General features: G+C 54.5%; 1 protein-coding gene across 1 annotated transcript in view; it reads right to left on the reverse strand.

Annotated features, from left to right (window-relative positions):
• Positions 1-17,500, reverse strand: part of LOC123764808 (cell adhesion molecule Dscam2) — a 256,731-nt gene that overhangs the window by 237,048 nt on the left and 2,183 nt on the right. Inside the window, 1 exon segment of the mRNA XM_069302763.1 lies at positions 15,538-17,500. This exon segment is cut by the window's right edge and continues 1,197 nt beyond it. Coding sequence (XP_069158864.1) covers positions 15,538-17,500 — 1,963 coding nt within the window.

A 17,500-nucleotide genomic window follows, 5' to 3' on the forward strand; every position in this document is an offset into this window, starting at 1 on the left:
ATGCAAGGCCCGATTTGCCTAATAAGCCAAGTTTTCGTGAATATATATATATATTTCGATTTTTTTCTTATGAAATGATAAAGCTATTCATTTCATTATGTATTAGTTAATTTGTTTAAATTTGAGTTAATATAATATAGTAACAATAATTCAAATAAACTAACTGCAAACAATTTATTGAAAATAAAGAAAACCACTCAGCCTATTAGGCAAATCGGGCCTTGCATAGTAGGCCAAGTACGACGTCTGGCTACTAGGTACAACATCAGTATATATATATATATATGTGTGTGTGTGTGTGTGTGTGTGTGTAATTACCTAAGTGTAGTTACAGGATGAGAGCTACGCTCGTGGTGTCCCGTCTTCCCAGCTAGTGTGTGTGTGTGTGTGTGTGTGTGTGTGTGTGTGTGTGTGTGTGTGTGTGTGTGTGTGTGTGTGTGTGTGTGTGTGTGAAAAAGATAAAGGGAAACTTGGGCACATACAAAGATTAATCAGATGTAAAAAGCCTATTATGTTGAACAGTGTCTTCTGTGTTGGCTTCGTTATGTTCTGGTCTTGTTCCTACTCTCATGGTGGGTAGAGTAAATAGTCCCGTAATTTGGGTACTCATGGCAGGGTGTTTTATTTTTATGTGGATTGCTTCAAAAATTTGTAATCTTACATCTTGGGTTTTGTCTCTTATACAAGTGTTTTTATTCAACATTTCTCTTGTTAGGGTAATGTCATGGGCTTGTCTCATGTCATGCCTAGGGGCACCGGATTGAAGATGACAGGTCAAACGCCTCGTTAGCTTGGTCGACGTCATACATATGTACTTATAGAGAAGGTTACATCCTTCGTGTGGGGCAGGTGTACATGTATACAACGCTTGACTACTGTAAAGGGTGTGGAAAGGGACGTTTAATTGGTGTGGATTTAGGCAGCAAGGCGGAGGACCACGGCAAATCGGAGGGCGTGTGGTGTGAGACGTCCCATTTGCCGATATTGGAGTTGCTAGCAGGAAATCCCCTGCATGTGGGGCTGCTACTGCTGTGAGACGAGCAATGTCGTGTTGTGTTGTTGCAGCACCCAGGCACTCTGCAGCAACTTGAAGATGGTGGTTAAGGTGATGGACCTGCACGAGAGGCCCACTCGGTGGCACAGCGTGAAAAAATGGGATCATGTACACCTGCCAGCTGATGTAAGTAGACAGGTAGAATTTCCTTCACAAGGTCGTCGGATGCTGAGGAGGAGGACAGGAAGGCTGGTACAGCGATTTGCGTTGCTGTTCGAACTCCGAGGCCCCCAAGTCTTACGGGAAGACAGGCTTGTTTCCACAATAGGTCATCGAAAGAGAGGTTGTGGGCTTTTTCTAGCATTGATATTAGGTACAGGTCATACTCATATATATATATATATATATATATATATATATATATATATATATATATATATATATATATATATACATACATGCACATTTATACATGCAGCGGCTGTGTCCTTGTTTTTTTTGAGATTTGGCAACTGTCACCATAACTTCGAATCCATTTTCAACATTTTCTTCTCCAGTGTGTAAACTGGGAATCCTTATTAGACCTTTTGTTGCCCAGTTGACCATCTTGGGAGGAGTCCGTCACGCCTGCCCCCAGACGCTGCCCCAGTTGACCATCTTGGGAGGAGTCCGTCACGCCTGCCCCCAGACGGTGCCCCAGTTGACCATCTTGGGAGGAGTCCGTCACGCCTGCCCCCAGACGCTGCCCCAGTTGACCATCTTGGGAGGAGTCCGTCACGCCTGCCCCCAGACGCTGCCCCAGTTGACCATCTTGGGAGGAGTCCGTCACGCCTGCCCCCAGACGGTGCCCCAGTTGACCATCTTGGGAGGAGTCCGTCACGCCTGCCCCGAGACGCTGCCCCAGTTGACCATCTTGGGAGGAGTCCGTCACGCCTGCCCCGAGACGCTGCCCCAGTTGACCTTATCACGCATTTAGGCCATCTTGGCTGTGATTACTGTTCTATTGTTAGACTAGTGATGGTAATTTGTCGGCTGCTGGAGCATGTGGGGAGGGTGGGTTGTGTGTGTGGAGCATGTGGGGAGGATGGGTTGTGTGTGCGGAGCATGTGGGAGGGTGGGTTGTGTGTGTGGAGCATGTGGCGAGGGTGGGTTGTGTGTGGAGCATGTGGGGAGGGTGGGTTGTGTGTGGAGCATGTGGGGAGGGTGGGTTGTGTGTGCGGAGCATGTGGGAGGGTGGGTTGTGTGTGGAGCATGTGGGAGGGTGGGTTGTGTGTGTGGAGCATGTGGCGAGGGTGGGTTGTGTGTGGAGCATGTGGGGAGGGTGGGTTGTGTGTGTGGAGCATGTGGCGAGGGTGGGTTGTGTGTGGAGCATGTGGGGAGGGTGGGTTGTGTGTGTGGAGCATGTGGGGAGGGTGGGTTGTGTGTGTGGAGCATGTGGCGAGGGTGGGTTGTGTGTGTGGAGCATGTGGGGAGGATTGGTTGTGTGTGTGGAGCATGTGGGAGGGTGGGTTGTGTGTGGAGCATGTGGGGAGGGTGGGTTGTGTGTGTGGAGCATGTGGGGAGGGTGGGTTGTGTGTGTGGAGCATGTGGGGAGGGTGGGATGTGTGTGTGGAGATGTGGGAGGGTGGGTTGTGTGTGGAGCATGTGGGGAGGGTGGGTTGTGTGGAGCATGTGGGGAGGGTGGGTTGTGTGTGGAGCATGTGGGGAGGGTGGGTTGTGTGTGGAGCATGTGGGGGAGGGTGGGTTGTGTGTGGAGCATGTGGGGAGGGTGGGTTGTGTGTGGAGCATGTGGGAGGGTGGGTTGTGTGTGGAGCATGTGGAGTGGGTGGGTTGTGTGTGTGGAGCATGTGGGGAGGGTGGGTTGTGAGTGGAGCATGTGGGGAGGATTGGTTGTGTGTGTGGAACATGTGGGAGGGTGGGTTGTGTGTGGAGCATGTGGGGAGGGTGGGTTGTGTGTGTGGAGATGTGGGGAGGGTGGGTTGTGTGTGGAGCATGTGGGGAGGGTGGGTTGTGTGTGGAGCATGTAGGGAGGATTGGTTGTGTGTGGAGCATGTGGGGGAGGGTGGGTTGTGTGTGTGTGGAGCATGTGGGGAGGGTGGGTTGTGTGTGGAGCATGTGGGGAGGGTGGGTTGTGTGTGTGGAGCATGTGGGGAGGGTGGGTTGTGTGTGTGTGGAGCATGTGGGGGAGGGTGGGTTGTGTGTGGAGCATGTGGGGGAGGGTGGGTTGTGTGTGGAGCATGTGGGGGAGGGTGGGTTGTGTGTGGAGCATGTGGGGAGGGTAGGTTGTGTGTGTGGAGCATGTGGGGAGGGTGGGTTGTGTGTGTGGAGCATGTGGGGAGGGTGGGTTGTGTGTGGAGCATGTGGGGAGGGTGGGTTGTGTGTGGAGCATGTGGGGAGGGTGGGTTGTGTGTGTGGAGCATGTGGGGAGGGTGGGTTGTGTGTGTGTGGAGCATGTGGGGAGGGTGGGTTGTGTGTGTGGAGCATGTGGGGAGGGTGGGTTGTGTGTGTGTGGAGCATGTGGGGAGGGTGGGTTGTGTGTGTGGAGCATGTGGGGAGGGTGGGTTGTGTGTGTGGAGCATGTGGGGAGGGTGGGTTGTGTGTGTGGAGCATGTGGGGAGGGTGGGTTGTGTGTGTGGAGCATGTGGGGGAGGGTGGGTTGTGTGTGTGGAGCATGTGGGGAGGGTGGGTTGTGTGTGTGTGGAGCATGTGGAGAGGGTGAGTTGTGTATGTGGAGCATGTGGGGAGGGTGGGTTATGTGTGTGGAGCATGTGGGGGAGGGTGGGATGTGTGTGTGGAGCATGTGGGGAGGGTGGGTTGTGTGTGTGGAGCATGTGGGGAGGGTGGGTTGTGTGTGTGGAGCATGTGGGGAGGGTGGGTTGTGTGTGTGGAGCATGTGGGGTGGGTGGGTTGTGTGTGTGGAGCATGTGAGGAGGGTGGGTTATGTGTGTGGAGCATGTGGGGGAGGGTGGGTTGTGTGTGTGGAGCATGTGGGGAGGGTGGGTTGTGTGTGTGGAGCATGTGGGGGAGGGTGGGTTGTGTGTGTGGAGCATGTGGAGTGGGTGGGTTGTGTGTGTGGAGCATGTGGGGAGGGTGGGTTGTGTGTGTGGAGCATGTGGGGAGGGTGGGTTGTGTGTGTGTGGAGCATGTGGAGAGGGTGAGTTATGTGTGTGGAGCATGTGGGGAGGGTGGGTTGTGTGTGGAGCATGTGGGGAGGGTGGGTTGTGTGTGTGGAGCATGTGGGGAGGGTGGGTTGTGTGTGGAGCATGTGAGGAGGGTGGGTTATGTGTGTGGAGCATGTGGGGAGGGTGGGTTGTGTGTGGAGCATGTGGGGAGGGTGGGTTGTGTGTGTGGAACATGTGGGGAGGGTGGGTTGTGTGTGTGGAGCATGTGTGGAGGGTGGGTTGTGTGTGTGGAACATGTGGGGAGGGTGGGTTGTGTGTGTGGAGCATGTGGCGAGGGTGGGTTGTGTGTGGAGCATGTGGGGAGGGTGGGTTATGTGTGGAACATGTGGGGAGGGTGGGTTGTGTGTGTGGAGCATGTGGGGGAGGGTGGGTTGTGTGTGTGGAGCATGTGGCGAGGGTGGGTTGTGTGTGGAGCATGTGGGGAGGGTGGGTTATGTGTGGAACATGTGGGGAGGGTGGGTTGTGTGTGTGGAGCATGTGGCGAGGGTGGGTTGTGTGTGTGGAGCATGTGGGGAGGGTGGGTTGTGTGTGGAGCATGTGGGGAGGGTGGGTTATGTGTGGAACATGTGGGGAGGGTGGGTTGTGTGTGTGGAGCATGTGGGGAGGGTGGGTTATGTGTGGAACATGTGGGGAGGGTGGGTTGTGTGTGTGGAGCATGTGGGGAGGGTGGGTTGTGTGTGGAGCAGGTGGGGAGGGTGGGTTGTGTGTGTGGAGCATGTGGGGTGGGTGGGTTGTGTGTGGAGCATGTGGGGTGGGTGGGTTGTGTGTGTGGAGCATGTGGGGTGGGTGGGTTGTGTGTGGAGCATGTGGGGAGGGTGGGTTGTGTGTGTGGAGCATGTGGGGTGGGTGGGTTGTGTGTGGAGCATGTGGGGAGGGTGGGTTGTGTGTGTGGAGCATGTGGGGAGGGTGGGTTGTGTGTGTGGAGCATGTGGGGAGGGTGGGTTGTGTGTGGAGCATATGGGGAGGGTGGGTTGTGTGTGTGGAGCATGTGGGGAGGGTGGGTTGTGTGTGGAGCATGTGGGGAGGGTGGGCTGTGTCCGGAGCATATACAACCCGTTCTCGCAAATTTAATAAGTCAATATTGACTTATTAGTTGCGTGCATAGGTGACATACTAAACATAATAGTTTCCCTTGAAAAGCTTCATAGAAAACACCGACCTTACCTAACCTACTTAGTATTTTAAAATAAGCATCTTATAGCTTCGTAATTACAATTGTTACTTAACCTATTATAGGTATAGGTTAGGTAATAATTGTAATTACGAAGCTATAAGATGCTTATCTTAACATACTAAGTAGGTTAGGTAAGGTCGGTGTTTTCTATGAAGCTTTTCAAGGGAAACTATTATGTTAAGTATGTCACCTATGCACATATCTAATAAGTCAATATTGACTTATTAAATTTGCGAGAACGGGTTGCCATATAGGGTGGTGGTGGGCTGTGTCTTGAGCATATTGGTTGGTGGTAGCCTGTATCTGGAGCATATAGGGTGGTGGTGGGCTGTGTCTGGAGCATATAGGGTGGTGGTGGTGGGCTGTATCTGGAGCATATAGGGTGATAGTGGGCTGTATCTGGAGCATATAGGGTGGTGGTGGGCTGTGTCTGGAGCATATAAGGAGGTGGTGGGCTGTATCTGGAGCATATAGGGAGGTGGTGGGCTGTGTCTGGAGCATATAGGGAGGTGGTGGGCTGTGTCTGGAGCATATAGGGAAGGGTGGGTTGTTTCTGGAGCTTATTGGGTGGTGGTGGGCTGTGTCTGGAGCATATAGGGAAGGGTGGGTTGTTTCTGGAGCATATTGGGTGGTGGTGGGCTGTGTCTGGAGCATATAGGGAAGGGTGGGTTGTTTCTGGAGCATATTGGGTGGTGATGGGCTGTCTGGAGCATATAGGGAAGGGTGGGTTGTTTCTGGAGCATATTGGGTGGTGATGGGGTGTCTGGAGCATATAGGGAAGGGTGGGTTGTTTCTGGAGCATATTGGGTGGTGATGGGGTGTCTGGAGCATATAGGGAAGGGTGGGTTGTTTCTGGAGCATATTGGGTGGTGATGGGCTGTGTCTGGAGCATATAGGGAAGGGTGGGTTGTTTCTGGAGCATATTGGGTGGTGATGGGCTGTCTGGAGCATATAGGGAGGGGTGGGTTGTTTCTGGAGCATATTGGGTGGTGATGGGGTGTCTGGAGCATATAGGGAAGGGTGGGTTGTTTCTGGAGCATATAGGGAGGTGGTGGGCTGTGTCTGGAGCATATAGGGAAGGGTGGGTTGTTTCTGGAGCATGTGGAAGGACATAAAGAGTGCAACATGTTCTGTGTTCTGACCAAACAGGTAAACATCTTGACCAGAGAACACAAAAACACACATATAATCTAAGAACAGGTAAACAATCCAATACAATATTTGTTCACTTAAGAGATTGTAACTATGCAATTGACTGAATGCAATTGAATAATTCATGCAAAATTGTGGAGTGTAAGTCAATTACTGAAAGAAATACTATTGAATCTTTATTTATAAAAAGTAGTGAATTAGATAATATTAATATAAGTCTAGGATTATATAAATTAGATAACTTTATTATTGGTAAGATTTGTGATAGGTATACAATTAGGTCAATAGTAAGTGTATGTGCTGGACATTCCCACATTTATTGTGGGAAAGTTACTTGAATAGATAATTGCAAATACAATTCGTCTTCATCTTGAAAAACATAAATTAATAAATGATTCGCAACATGGTTTTACAAATGGCCGTTCATGTTTAACAAATTTGCTATCATGATATTCCAGCATAGTTGAGGCAGTTGATAGTGGTAAGGACTGTGATGTTGTGTACCTTGACTTTAGCAAAGCTTTTGATACAGTGCCACACGAAAGATTGATTAAAAAGATAGGGGCTCACGGTATTGGGGGTGCTATATTAAGTTGGATTAGGGCATGGCTATACCAAAGGAAACAAAGAGTTAGTATGAATGGGGTTAAATGAAAGTGGGAAAATGTTGTAAGTGGAGTGCCTCAGGGCTTTGTCTTGGGACCTCTGTTGTTTATAATATACATAAATGATTTAGATTCAGGTTTGAGCAGCAACATTTGCAAATTTGCCGATGATACAAAAATCGGCAGGGAAATAAACACGGAAGAAGACTCTCACTTCAAGTCGATTAAATAGGGTTTTGAAATGGTCAAAGGATTGGCAGATGCAGTTTAAGGCTGATAAATGTAAAGTTTAGAGGCTAGGTAATGATGATAGAGTTACAAGATACGAGCTAGATGGTGTTGAGATTGCGAAGTCGGATTGTAAAAGAGATCTGGGAGTTATGATTAGTAAGAATTTAAAATCAAAAAGTTCAATGAAGGAATTTTCGTAATAAGGCAAATAAGACACTTGGATTTATTTATCGAAGCGTTAGTAACAAGACACCTGGTGTGGTTCTTGAGCTATATCTTGCTCTGGTCTTCCCTCCCCCTATAAAAAAAACATGTTTTTACCTGTCACAGGTGTGGCATCTGTATAGTAGGTATATAAAAACACGCACGTTTTTATACATACCTACTATATAGATGCAACACCAGTGACAGGTAAAAACATGCTTTAAAAAAAAAAATCGCAATCTGTTGCATATAAAAGCAACACATGCTATACTAAATATGTTACGATTCCATTTCAATGTTTCCGATTGCATTGACAAATTGAATTTTCATAGATTAAGATTTATTTTAATTTTGATTTCATTATTTTGTGTGACATTTCGTTCGAATTCAGCTGTGAATTCCGCAAGTTTGAAGTATAGAAACTTTTGACACTCACCCACCAGGGGACTTGAACCCTGGCCATCAAGATGGCAGGGTGTGAGTATCTAAAGTTTCTATACTTCAAACTTGCGGTTTTAGGCAAGTATGTGCATTAAGCATGGACACCGTGTTCTCTCATATAACAGGGCTTGATAGAAAACGTTTTGTGATCCCTCACTGTCTCATTGCCTGGAGAGGATGGGATACTGGTGGTTAAATACCCCAGAATTTCCACCTCATTTAGGGCTCTGAGTATGGTGTAGTGGATTAGTGCGTACCTGCCATCTTGATGGCCAGGGTTCAAGTCCCCTGGTGGGTGTGAGTCTCTAAAGTTTCAATGCTTCAAACTTGCAGTTTTAGGCAAGTATGTGCATATATATATATATATATATATATATATATATATATATATATATATATATATATTTATATTTATATATATATATATATATATATATATATATATATATATATATATATATATATATATGTATATATTTTGGCATGTAAACATATGTTGTTGAATATGACCGAAAGGGTGAGATTAATGATACTAACACGAATCTTCTTAATATTTCTTATGTTTTGCTTCACCGTCAAGGGAAGTTGAAAAATTAACTCTCAAAAGCTCATTTACGCCCCCCCCCCCGTCACGGTCCGATGAAAGCTAATTCCAGAGTGGAGTGTCGAGGTCTGTAATGGACACAGGTCTTGCAGAAGCAAAACAAATAAACTTACTGTATTGACAGATCAACAAATCCGATGCGAATGCTTTTATCAGTTTAATGTAATATGCAAATGTATAGATATTTCCACCTACCATTACTTTGACTAAGAGATAGATAGATAGAGAGAGAGAGAGAGAGAGAGAGAGAGAGAGAGAGAGAGAGAGAGAGAGAGAGAGAGAGAGAGAGATAGAGAGAGAGAGAGAGAGAGAGAGAGAGAGAGAGAGAGAGAGAGAGAGAGAGAGAGAGAGATAGAGAGAGAGAGAGAGAGAGAGAGAGAGAGAGAGAGAGAGAGAGAGAGAGAGAGAGATAGAGATAGAGAGAGAGAGAGAGAGAGAGAGAGAGAGAGAGAGAGAGTTAATGTACAATACTCTCACCAGGACAATCTCCGTTAAGACTATATACAATACAAATTACAAATTACAATAGATTAAATATATATGTCTGCTTAACTCTACACACCGCCACGCCTGGCAGCAGCTCCTCCGCCACGCCTGGCAGCAGCTCCCCCGCCACGCCAGGCAGCAGCTCCCCGCCACGCCTGGCAGCAGCTCCCCGCCACGCCTGGCAGCAGCTCCCCGCCACGCCTGGCAGCAGCTCCCCGCCACGCCAGGCAGCAGCTCCCCGCCACGCCTGGCAGCAGCTCCCCCGCCACGCCTGGCAGCAGCTCCCCCGCCACGCCAGGCAGCAGCTCCCCGCCACGCCAGGCAGCAGCTCCCCGCCACGCCTGGCAGCAGCTCCCCCGCCACGCCAGGCAGCAGCTCCCCGCCACGCCTGGCAGCAGCTCCCCGCCACGCCTGGCAGCAGCTCCCCGCCACGCCTGGCAGCAGCTCCCCCGCCACGCCTGGCAGCAGCTCCCCCGCCACGCCAGGCAGCAGCTCCCCGCCACGCCTGGCAGCAGCTCCCCGCCACGCCAGGCAGCAGCTCCCCGCCACGCCTGGCAGCAGCTCCCCGCCACGCCTGGCAGCAGCTCCCCGCCACGCCTGGCAGCAGCTCCCCGCCACGCCAGGCAGCAGCTCCCCGCCACGCCTGGCAGCAGCTCCCCCGCCACGCCTGGCAGCAGCTCCCCCGCCACGCCAGGCAGCAGCTCCCCGCCACGCCAGGCAGCAGCTCCCCGCCACGCCTGGCAGCAGCTCCCCCGCCACGCCAGGCAGCAGCTCCCCGCCACGCCTGGCAGCAGCTCCCCGCCACGCCAGGCAGCAGCTCCCCGCCACGCCTGGCAGCAGCTCCCCCGCCACGCCTGGCAGCAGCTCCCCCGCCACGCCAGGCAGCAGCTCCCCGCCACGCCGGGCAGCAGCTCCCCCGCCACGCCTGACAGCAGCTCCCCCGCCACGCCTGACAGCAGCTCCCCACCACGCCTGGCAGCAGCTCCCCCGCCACGCCTGGCAGCAGCTCCCCCGCCACGCCAGGCAGCAGCTCCCCCGCCACGCCTGACAGCAGCTCCTCGTTACGCCTGGCAGCAGCTCCCCACCACGCCTGGCAGCAGCTCCCCCGCCACGCCAGGCAGCAGCTCCCCCGCCACGCCGGGCAGCAGCTCCCCGCCACGCCTGGCAGCAGCTCCCCCGCCACGCCTGGCAGCAGCTCCCCGCCACGCCTGGCAGCAGCTCCCCGCCACGCCGGGCAGCAGCTCCCCGCCACGCCTGGCAGCAGCTCCCCCGCCACGCCTGGCAGCAGCTCCCCCGCCACGCCGGGCAGCAGCTCCCCGCCACGCCTGGCAGCAGCTCCCCCGCCACGCCTGGCAGCAGCTCCCCGCCACGCCTGGCAGCAGCTCCCCCGCCACGCCGGGCAGCAGCTCCCCGCCACGCCTGGCAGCAGCTCCCCCGCCACGCCGGGCAGCAGCTCCCCGCCACGCCTGGCAGCAGCTCCCCCGCCACGCCGGGCAGCAGCTCCCCGCCACGCCGGGCAGCAGCTCCCCCGCCACGCCGGGCAGCAGCTCCCCGCCACGCCAGGCAGCAGCTCCCCGCCACGCCAGGCAGCAGCTCCCCGCCACGCCAGGCAGCAGCTCCCCGCCACGCCAGGCAGCAGCTCCCCGCCACGCCAGGCAGCAGCTCCCCGCCACGCCAGGCAGCAGCTCCCCGCCACGCCAGGCAGCAGCTCCCCGTTACGCCAGGCAGCAGCTCCCCGCCACGCCAGGCAGCAGCTCCCCGCCACGCCAGGCAGCAGCTCCCCGCCACGCCTGGCAGCAGCTCCCCGTTACGCCAGGCAGCAGCTCCCCGCCACGCCAGGCAGCAGCTCCCCGCCACGCCAGGCAGCAGCTCCCCGCCACGCCAGGCAGCAGCTCCCCGCCACGCCAGGCAGCAGCTCCCCGCCACGCCAGGCAGCAGCTCTCCGCCACGCCTGGCAGCAGCTCTCCGCCACGCCTAGCAGCAGCTCCCCGCCACGCCAGGCAGCAGCTCCCCGCCACGCCTGGCAGCAGCTCCCCGCCACGCCAGGCAGCAGCTCCCCGCCACGCCAGGCAGCAGCTCTCCGCCACGCCAGGCAGCAGCTCCCCGCCACGCCAGGCAGCAGCTCCCCGCCACGCCAGGCAGCAGCTCCCCGCCACGCCAGGCAGCAGCTCTCCGCCACGCCTGGCAGCAGCTCTCCGCCACGCCTGGCAGCAGCTCCCCGCCACGCCAGGCAGCAGCTCCCCGCCACGCCTGGCAGCAGCTCCCCGCCACGCCAGGCAGCAGCTCCCCGCCACGCCTGGCAGCAGCTCCCCGCCACGCCAGGCAGCAGCTCCCCGCCACGCCTGGCAGCAGCTCCCCGCCACCCCTGACAGCAGCTCCCCGCCACGCCTGGCAGCAGCTCCCCGCCACGCCTGGCAGCAGCTCCCCGCTACGCCTGACAGCAGCTCCCCGCCACGCCAGGCAGCAGCTCCCCGCCACGCCAGGCAGCAGCTCTCCGCCACGCCTGGCAGCAGCTCCCCGCCACGCCAGGCAGCAGCTCCCCGCCACGCCTGGCAGCAGCTCCCCGCCACGCCTGGCAGCAGCTCCCCGCCACGCCAGGCAGCAGCTCCCCGCCACGCCTGGCAGCAGCTCCCCGCCACGCCTGGCAGCAGCTCCCCACCACGCCTGGCAGCAGCTCCCCACCACGCCAGGCAGCAGCTCCCCGCCACGCCTGGCAGCAGCTCCCCGCCACGCCAGGCAGCAGCTCCCCGCCACGCCTGACAGCAGCTCCCCACCACGCCTGGCAGCAGCTCCCCGCCACGCCAGGCAGCAGCTCCCCGCCACGCCTGACAGCAGCTCCCCGACACGCCTGACAGCAGCTCCCCACCACGCCTGGCAGCTCCCCGCCACGCCAGGCAGCAGCTCCCCGCCACGCCTGGCAGCAGCTCCCCGCCACGCCGGGCAGCAGCTCCCCGCCACGCCGGGCAGCAGCTCCCCGCCACGCCGGGCAGCAGCTCCCCGCCACGCCTGACAGCAGCTCCACGCCACGCCAAAAAATATCAGATTTTATTGACCTTCTCAGGCATCCCATTGATAATATCGGGTATTAGTGACCTCCGGCACCTGTGGAGGAAGGGGGGGGGGGCAAATGTTCTTGTTCGATTTTTGGTGTAAATTACTCTATAAACTTGTTATTGAGAAAAAACAAGAACATAAAATGCTCCCAGCGCTGTTTTAAGCAGCAGGAAAAAACCCAACACGCACGGGGTAAAATACTCGCTGGGTTTTTCAGGCCTTGATATTCGCAGCTTTAATCATGGAACGTAATTTTGGGAGATAATGAGAGGTGTATGACCGTGTATTTTTGTTTGGTTTTTCCGTCAATACCTTGTATCGTTCAGGATATGGGGGCGGCGGGCTTCATCTGGATGACGGAAAACTACATTCGGATCGCGGCAGGTGTTGATTTGCGTCGAGGGAGGCTTCATATAGGTCGAGGGAGGCTTCATATAGGTCGAGGGAGGCCTCATATAGGTCGAGGGAGGCTTCATATAGGTCGAGGGGAGGCTTCATATAAGTCGAGGGGAGGCTTCATATAGGTCGAGGGAGGCTTCATATAGGTCGAGGGAGGCCTCATATAGGTCGAGGGAGGCTTCATATAGGTCGAGGGAGGCCTCATATAGGCCGAGGGAGGCTTCATATAGGTCAAGGTAGGCTTCATATAGGTCGAGGGAGGCTTCATATAGGTCGAGGGAGGCTTCATATAGGTCGAGGGAGGCCTCATATAGGTCGAGGGAGGCTTCATATAGGTCAAGGGAGGCTTCATATAGGTCGAGGGAGGCCTCATATAGGTCAAGGGAGGCTTCATATAGGTCGATGGAGGCTTCATATAGGCCGAGGGAGGCTTCATATAGGTCGAGGGAGGCTTCATATAGGTCGAGGGAGGCCTCATATAGGTCGAGGGAGGCTTCATATAGGTCGAGGGAGGCCTCATATAGGTCGAGGGAGGCTTCATATCGGTCGAGGGAGGCTTCATATAGGTCGAGGGAGGCCTCATATAGGTCGAGGGAGGCCTCATATAGGTCGAGGGAGGCTTCATATAGGTCGAGGGAGGCCTCATATAGGCCGAGGGAGGCTTCATATAGGTCGAGGGAGGCTTCATATAGGTCGAGGGAGGCCTCATATAGGTAGAGGGAGGCTTCATATCGGTCGAGGGAGGCTTCATATAGGTCGAGGGAGGCCTCATATAGGTCGAGGGAAGATTCATATCGGTCGAGGGAGGCTTCATATAGGTCGAGGGAGGCTTCATATAGGTCGAGGGAGGCTTCATATAGGTCGAGGGAGGCCTCATATAGGTCGAGGGAGGCTTCATATAGGTCGAGGGAGGCTTCATATAGGTCGAGGGAGGCTTCATATAGGTCGAGGGAGGCTTCATATAGGTCGAGGGAGGCTTCATATAGGTCGAGGGAGGCCTCATAAAGGTCGAGGGAGGCTTCATATAGGCCGAGGGAGGCTTCATATAGGCCAAGGGAGGTTTCATATAGGGCAAGGGAGCTTCATATAGGTCGGGGGAGGCTTCATCTGGTTCTGGAAAGCGAACGAGGTACTGTGCTCAGAACAGCACAGTACAGTACACACACATACACACACACACACACACACACACACACACACACACACACACACACACACACACACACACAATTCTGATAAAGAAAGAGATCTAGGGGTGGTTCTAGATAGAAAACTATCACCTGAGGACCACATAAAGAATATTGTGCGAGGAGCCTATGCCACGCTTTCTATCTTCAGAATTGCTTTTAAATACATGGATGGCGATATACTAAAGAAATTGTTCACGACTTTTATTAGGCCAAAGCTAGAATATGCAGCGGTTGTGTGGTGCCCATATCTTAAGAAGCACATCAACAAACTGGAAAAGGTGCAAAGACATGCTACTAAGTGGCTCCCAGAACTGAAGGGCAAGAGCTACGAGGAGAGGTTAGAGGCATTATATATGCCAAAACTGGAAGACAGAAGAAAAAGAGGTGATATGATCACTACATACAAAATAGTAACAGGAATTGATAAAATCGATAGGGAAGATTTCCTGAGACCTGGAACTTTAAGAACAAGAGGTCATAGATTTAAACTAACTAAACACAGATGCCGAAGAAATATAAGAAAATTCACTTTCGCAAACAGAGTGGTAGACGGTTGGAACAAGTTAGGTGAGAAGGTGGTGGAGGCCAAGACCGTCAGTAGTTTCAAAGCGTTATATGACAAAGAGTGCTGGGAAGACGGGACACCACGAGCGTGGCTCTCATCCTGTAACTACACTCAGGTAATTACACTTAGGTAATTACACACACACACACACACACTCCAGGGTGAGGCTGGGTCTATGAGTGGGGAGGGGGGGGGGGGGTGGATGGGTTATTTATAATACAGGTATTATAAATTCCCACAACGTTTCGAACCAACATGGTTCATTCTCAAGTGAGGGGACAGGAAGTTGTTGTTCTAGATTCAGCTACTGGAAACAAAATGTTCCAAGTAGCACGGGCTATGGTGAGCCCGTAAAGTAGACAGAAGAGAACATACCGATTGTGTGATATATCACACCTCCCTGCCCTACCACCTCCCTCACACCTCCCTCCCTCACCACCTCCCTCCCTCACCCCTCCCTCACCCCTCCCTACCTCACCACCTCCCTCACCCCTCCCTACCTCTCCACCTCCCTCACCCCTCCCTCCCTCACCATCTCCCTCACCCCTCCCTCCCTCACCCCTCCCTACCTCACCACCTCCCTCACCCTTCCCTACCTCTTCACCTCCCTCACCCCTCCCTCCCTCACCATCTCCCCCACCCCTCCCTCCCTCACCCCTCCCTACCTCACCACCTCCCTCACCCCTCCCTACCTCTCCACCTCCCTCTCCCCTCCCTCCCTCACCATCTCCCTCACCCCTCCCACCCTCACCCCTCCCTACCTCACCACCTCCCTCACCCCTCCCTCCCTCTCCACCTCCCCCACCCCTCCCTCCCTCACCTCTCCCTCACCCCTCCCTCCCTCACCCCTCCCTCACCCCTCCCTCTCTCACCACCTCCCTCAAGTCCTACACACACACACACACCAAATTCCAAGACGCCGTCTCCTGCTCCGTGCACACCAGTACGAGGTCTAAACTGGTTCCTTCCCAACCACTGTGTATCTTTGATGACCCTTATCTCCTCCTCCCTCTCTCCCTCCATCCCTCTCCCTCTCATAATCCTCCCTCCCACTCTCTACCCTCTCCACCCCCCCAGGCCCCTCCCTACAACATGGGTTGCCCCGGGGGGGCTGGTGAGGGACGGTGAGGGACGGTGAGGGACGGTGAGGGACGGTGAGGGACAGTGAGGGACGGTGAGGGACAGTGAGGGACGGTGAGGGACGGACTGGGCTCCAACACACAATTCTGCAAATATTGCAAAATCTTGCACCTTACCTGTTGCTGTGGTGCCGACTCTCCAGCTGTGGTTGGCGTGGTTGTTGCTGTGGTTGTGGTGACTGTGGTGGTGGTGGCTGGGGTAGTGGTTGCTGTGGTGGTGGTGGCTGGGGTAGTGGTTGCTGTGGTGGTGGTGGCTGTGGTGCTGGATGCTGTGGTAGTGGTTGCTGTGGTGCTGGTGGCTGTGGTAGTGGTTGCTGTGGTGGTGGTGGATGTTGTAGTGGTTGCTGTGGTGCTGGTTGCTGTGGTTGGAGATGTTGCTGTTGCTGTGGCGGTTGCAGTGGTTGATGATAACTATGTTGTTGTGGTTGTTGCTGTAGTTGAAGTCCTGTTTGTAGTTGTGGTTGAGGTGGTTGTTGTTGTGGTGGCTGTGGTTGTGGTGGCTGTGATTGTGGTGGCTGTGGTTGTGGTGGCTGTGGTTGTGGTGGCTGTGGTTGTGGTGGCTGTGATTGTGGTGACTGTGGTTGTGGTGACTGTGGTTGTGGTGGCTGTGGTTGTGGTGACTGTGGTTGTGGTGGCTGTGATTGTGGTGGCTGTAGTTGTGGTAGCTGTGGTTGTGGTGGCTGTGATTGTGGTGACTGTGGTTGAGGTGGCTGTGGTAGTGGTGGCTGCTGTGGCTGAGGTGGTTGTGATTGTGGTGACTGTGGTTGTGGTGGCTGTGATTGTGGTGGCTGTGGTTGTGGTGGCTGTGATTGTGGTGGATGTGATTGTGGTGGCTGTGGTTGAGGTGGCTGTGGTTGTTGTGGCTGTGGTTGTGGTGGCTGTGATTGTGGTGGTTGTGATTGTGATCGCTGTGATTGTGGTGGCTGTGATTGTGGTGGCTGTGATTGTGGTGGCTGTGGCTGTTGTGGCTGTGATTGCGGTGGCTGTGGTTGTGGTGGCTGTGGTTGTGGTGGCTGTGATTGTGGTGGCTGTGATTGAGGTGGCTGTTGTTGTTGTGGCTGTGGTTGTGGTGGCTGTGATTGTGGTGGCTGTGGTTGTTGTGGCTGTGGTTGTGGTGGCTGTGATTGTTGTGGCTGTGGTTGAGGTGGTTGTGGTTGAGGTGGCTGTGATTGTGGTGGCTGTGGTTGTGGTGGCTGTGATTGTTGTGGCTGTGATTGTGGTGGCTGTGGTTGTGGTAACTGTGATTGTGGTGGCTGTGGTTGTGGTGGCTGTGATTGTGGTGGCTGTGGTTGTGATGGCTGTGATTGTTGTGGCTGTGGATGTGGTGGCTGTGATTGTTGTGGCTGTGGTTGAGGAGGTTGTGGTTGAGGTGGCTGTGATTGTGGTGGCTGTGATTGTGGTGGCTGTGATTGTGGTGGCTGTGATTGTGGTGGCTGTGATTGTGGTGGCTGTGGTTGTGGTGACTGTAGTTGTGGTGGCTGTGGTTGTGGTGGCTGTGATTGTGGTGGCTGTGGTTGTGGTGGCTGTGATTGTTGTGGCTGTGGTTGAGGAGGTTGTGGTTGAGGTGGCTGTGATTGTGGTGGCTGTGATTGTGGTGGCTGTGATTGTGGTGGCTGTGATTGTGGTGGCTGTGATTGTGGTGGCTGTGGTTGTGGTGACTGTAGTTGTGGTGGCTGTGGTTGTGGTGGCTGTGATTGTGGTGGCTGTGATTGTGGTGGCTGTGATTGTGGTGGCTGTGATTGTGGTGGCTGTGATTGTGGTGGATGTGATTGTGGTGGCTGTGGTTGTGGTGACTGTGGTTGTTGTGGCGGTGGTTGTGGTGGCTGTGGTTGTGGTGGCTGTGGTTGAGGTGGCTGTGGTTGTGGTGACTGTGGTTGTGGTGACTGTGGTTGTGGTGGATGTGGTTGCGGTGACTGTGGTTGTGGTGACTGTGGTTGTGGTGGCTGTGGTTGTGGTGGCTGTGGTTGTGGTGGCTGTGGTTGAGGTGGCTGTGGTTGTGGTGACTGTGGTTGTGGTGGCTGTGGTTGTGGTGGCTGTGGTTGTGTTGACTGTGGTTGTGGAGGCTGTGGTTGTGGTGGCT

The sequence above is a fragment of the Procambarus clarkii genome, chromosome 48 (assembly GCF_040958095.1).
Source record: "Procambarus clarkii isolate CNS0578487 chromosome 48, FALCON_Pclarkii_2.0, whole genome shotgun sequence".
NCBI lineage: Eukaryota > Metazoa > Arthropoda > Malacostraca > Decapoda > Cambaridae > Procambarus > Procambarus clarkii.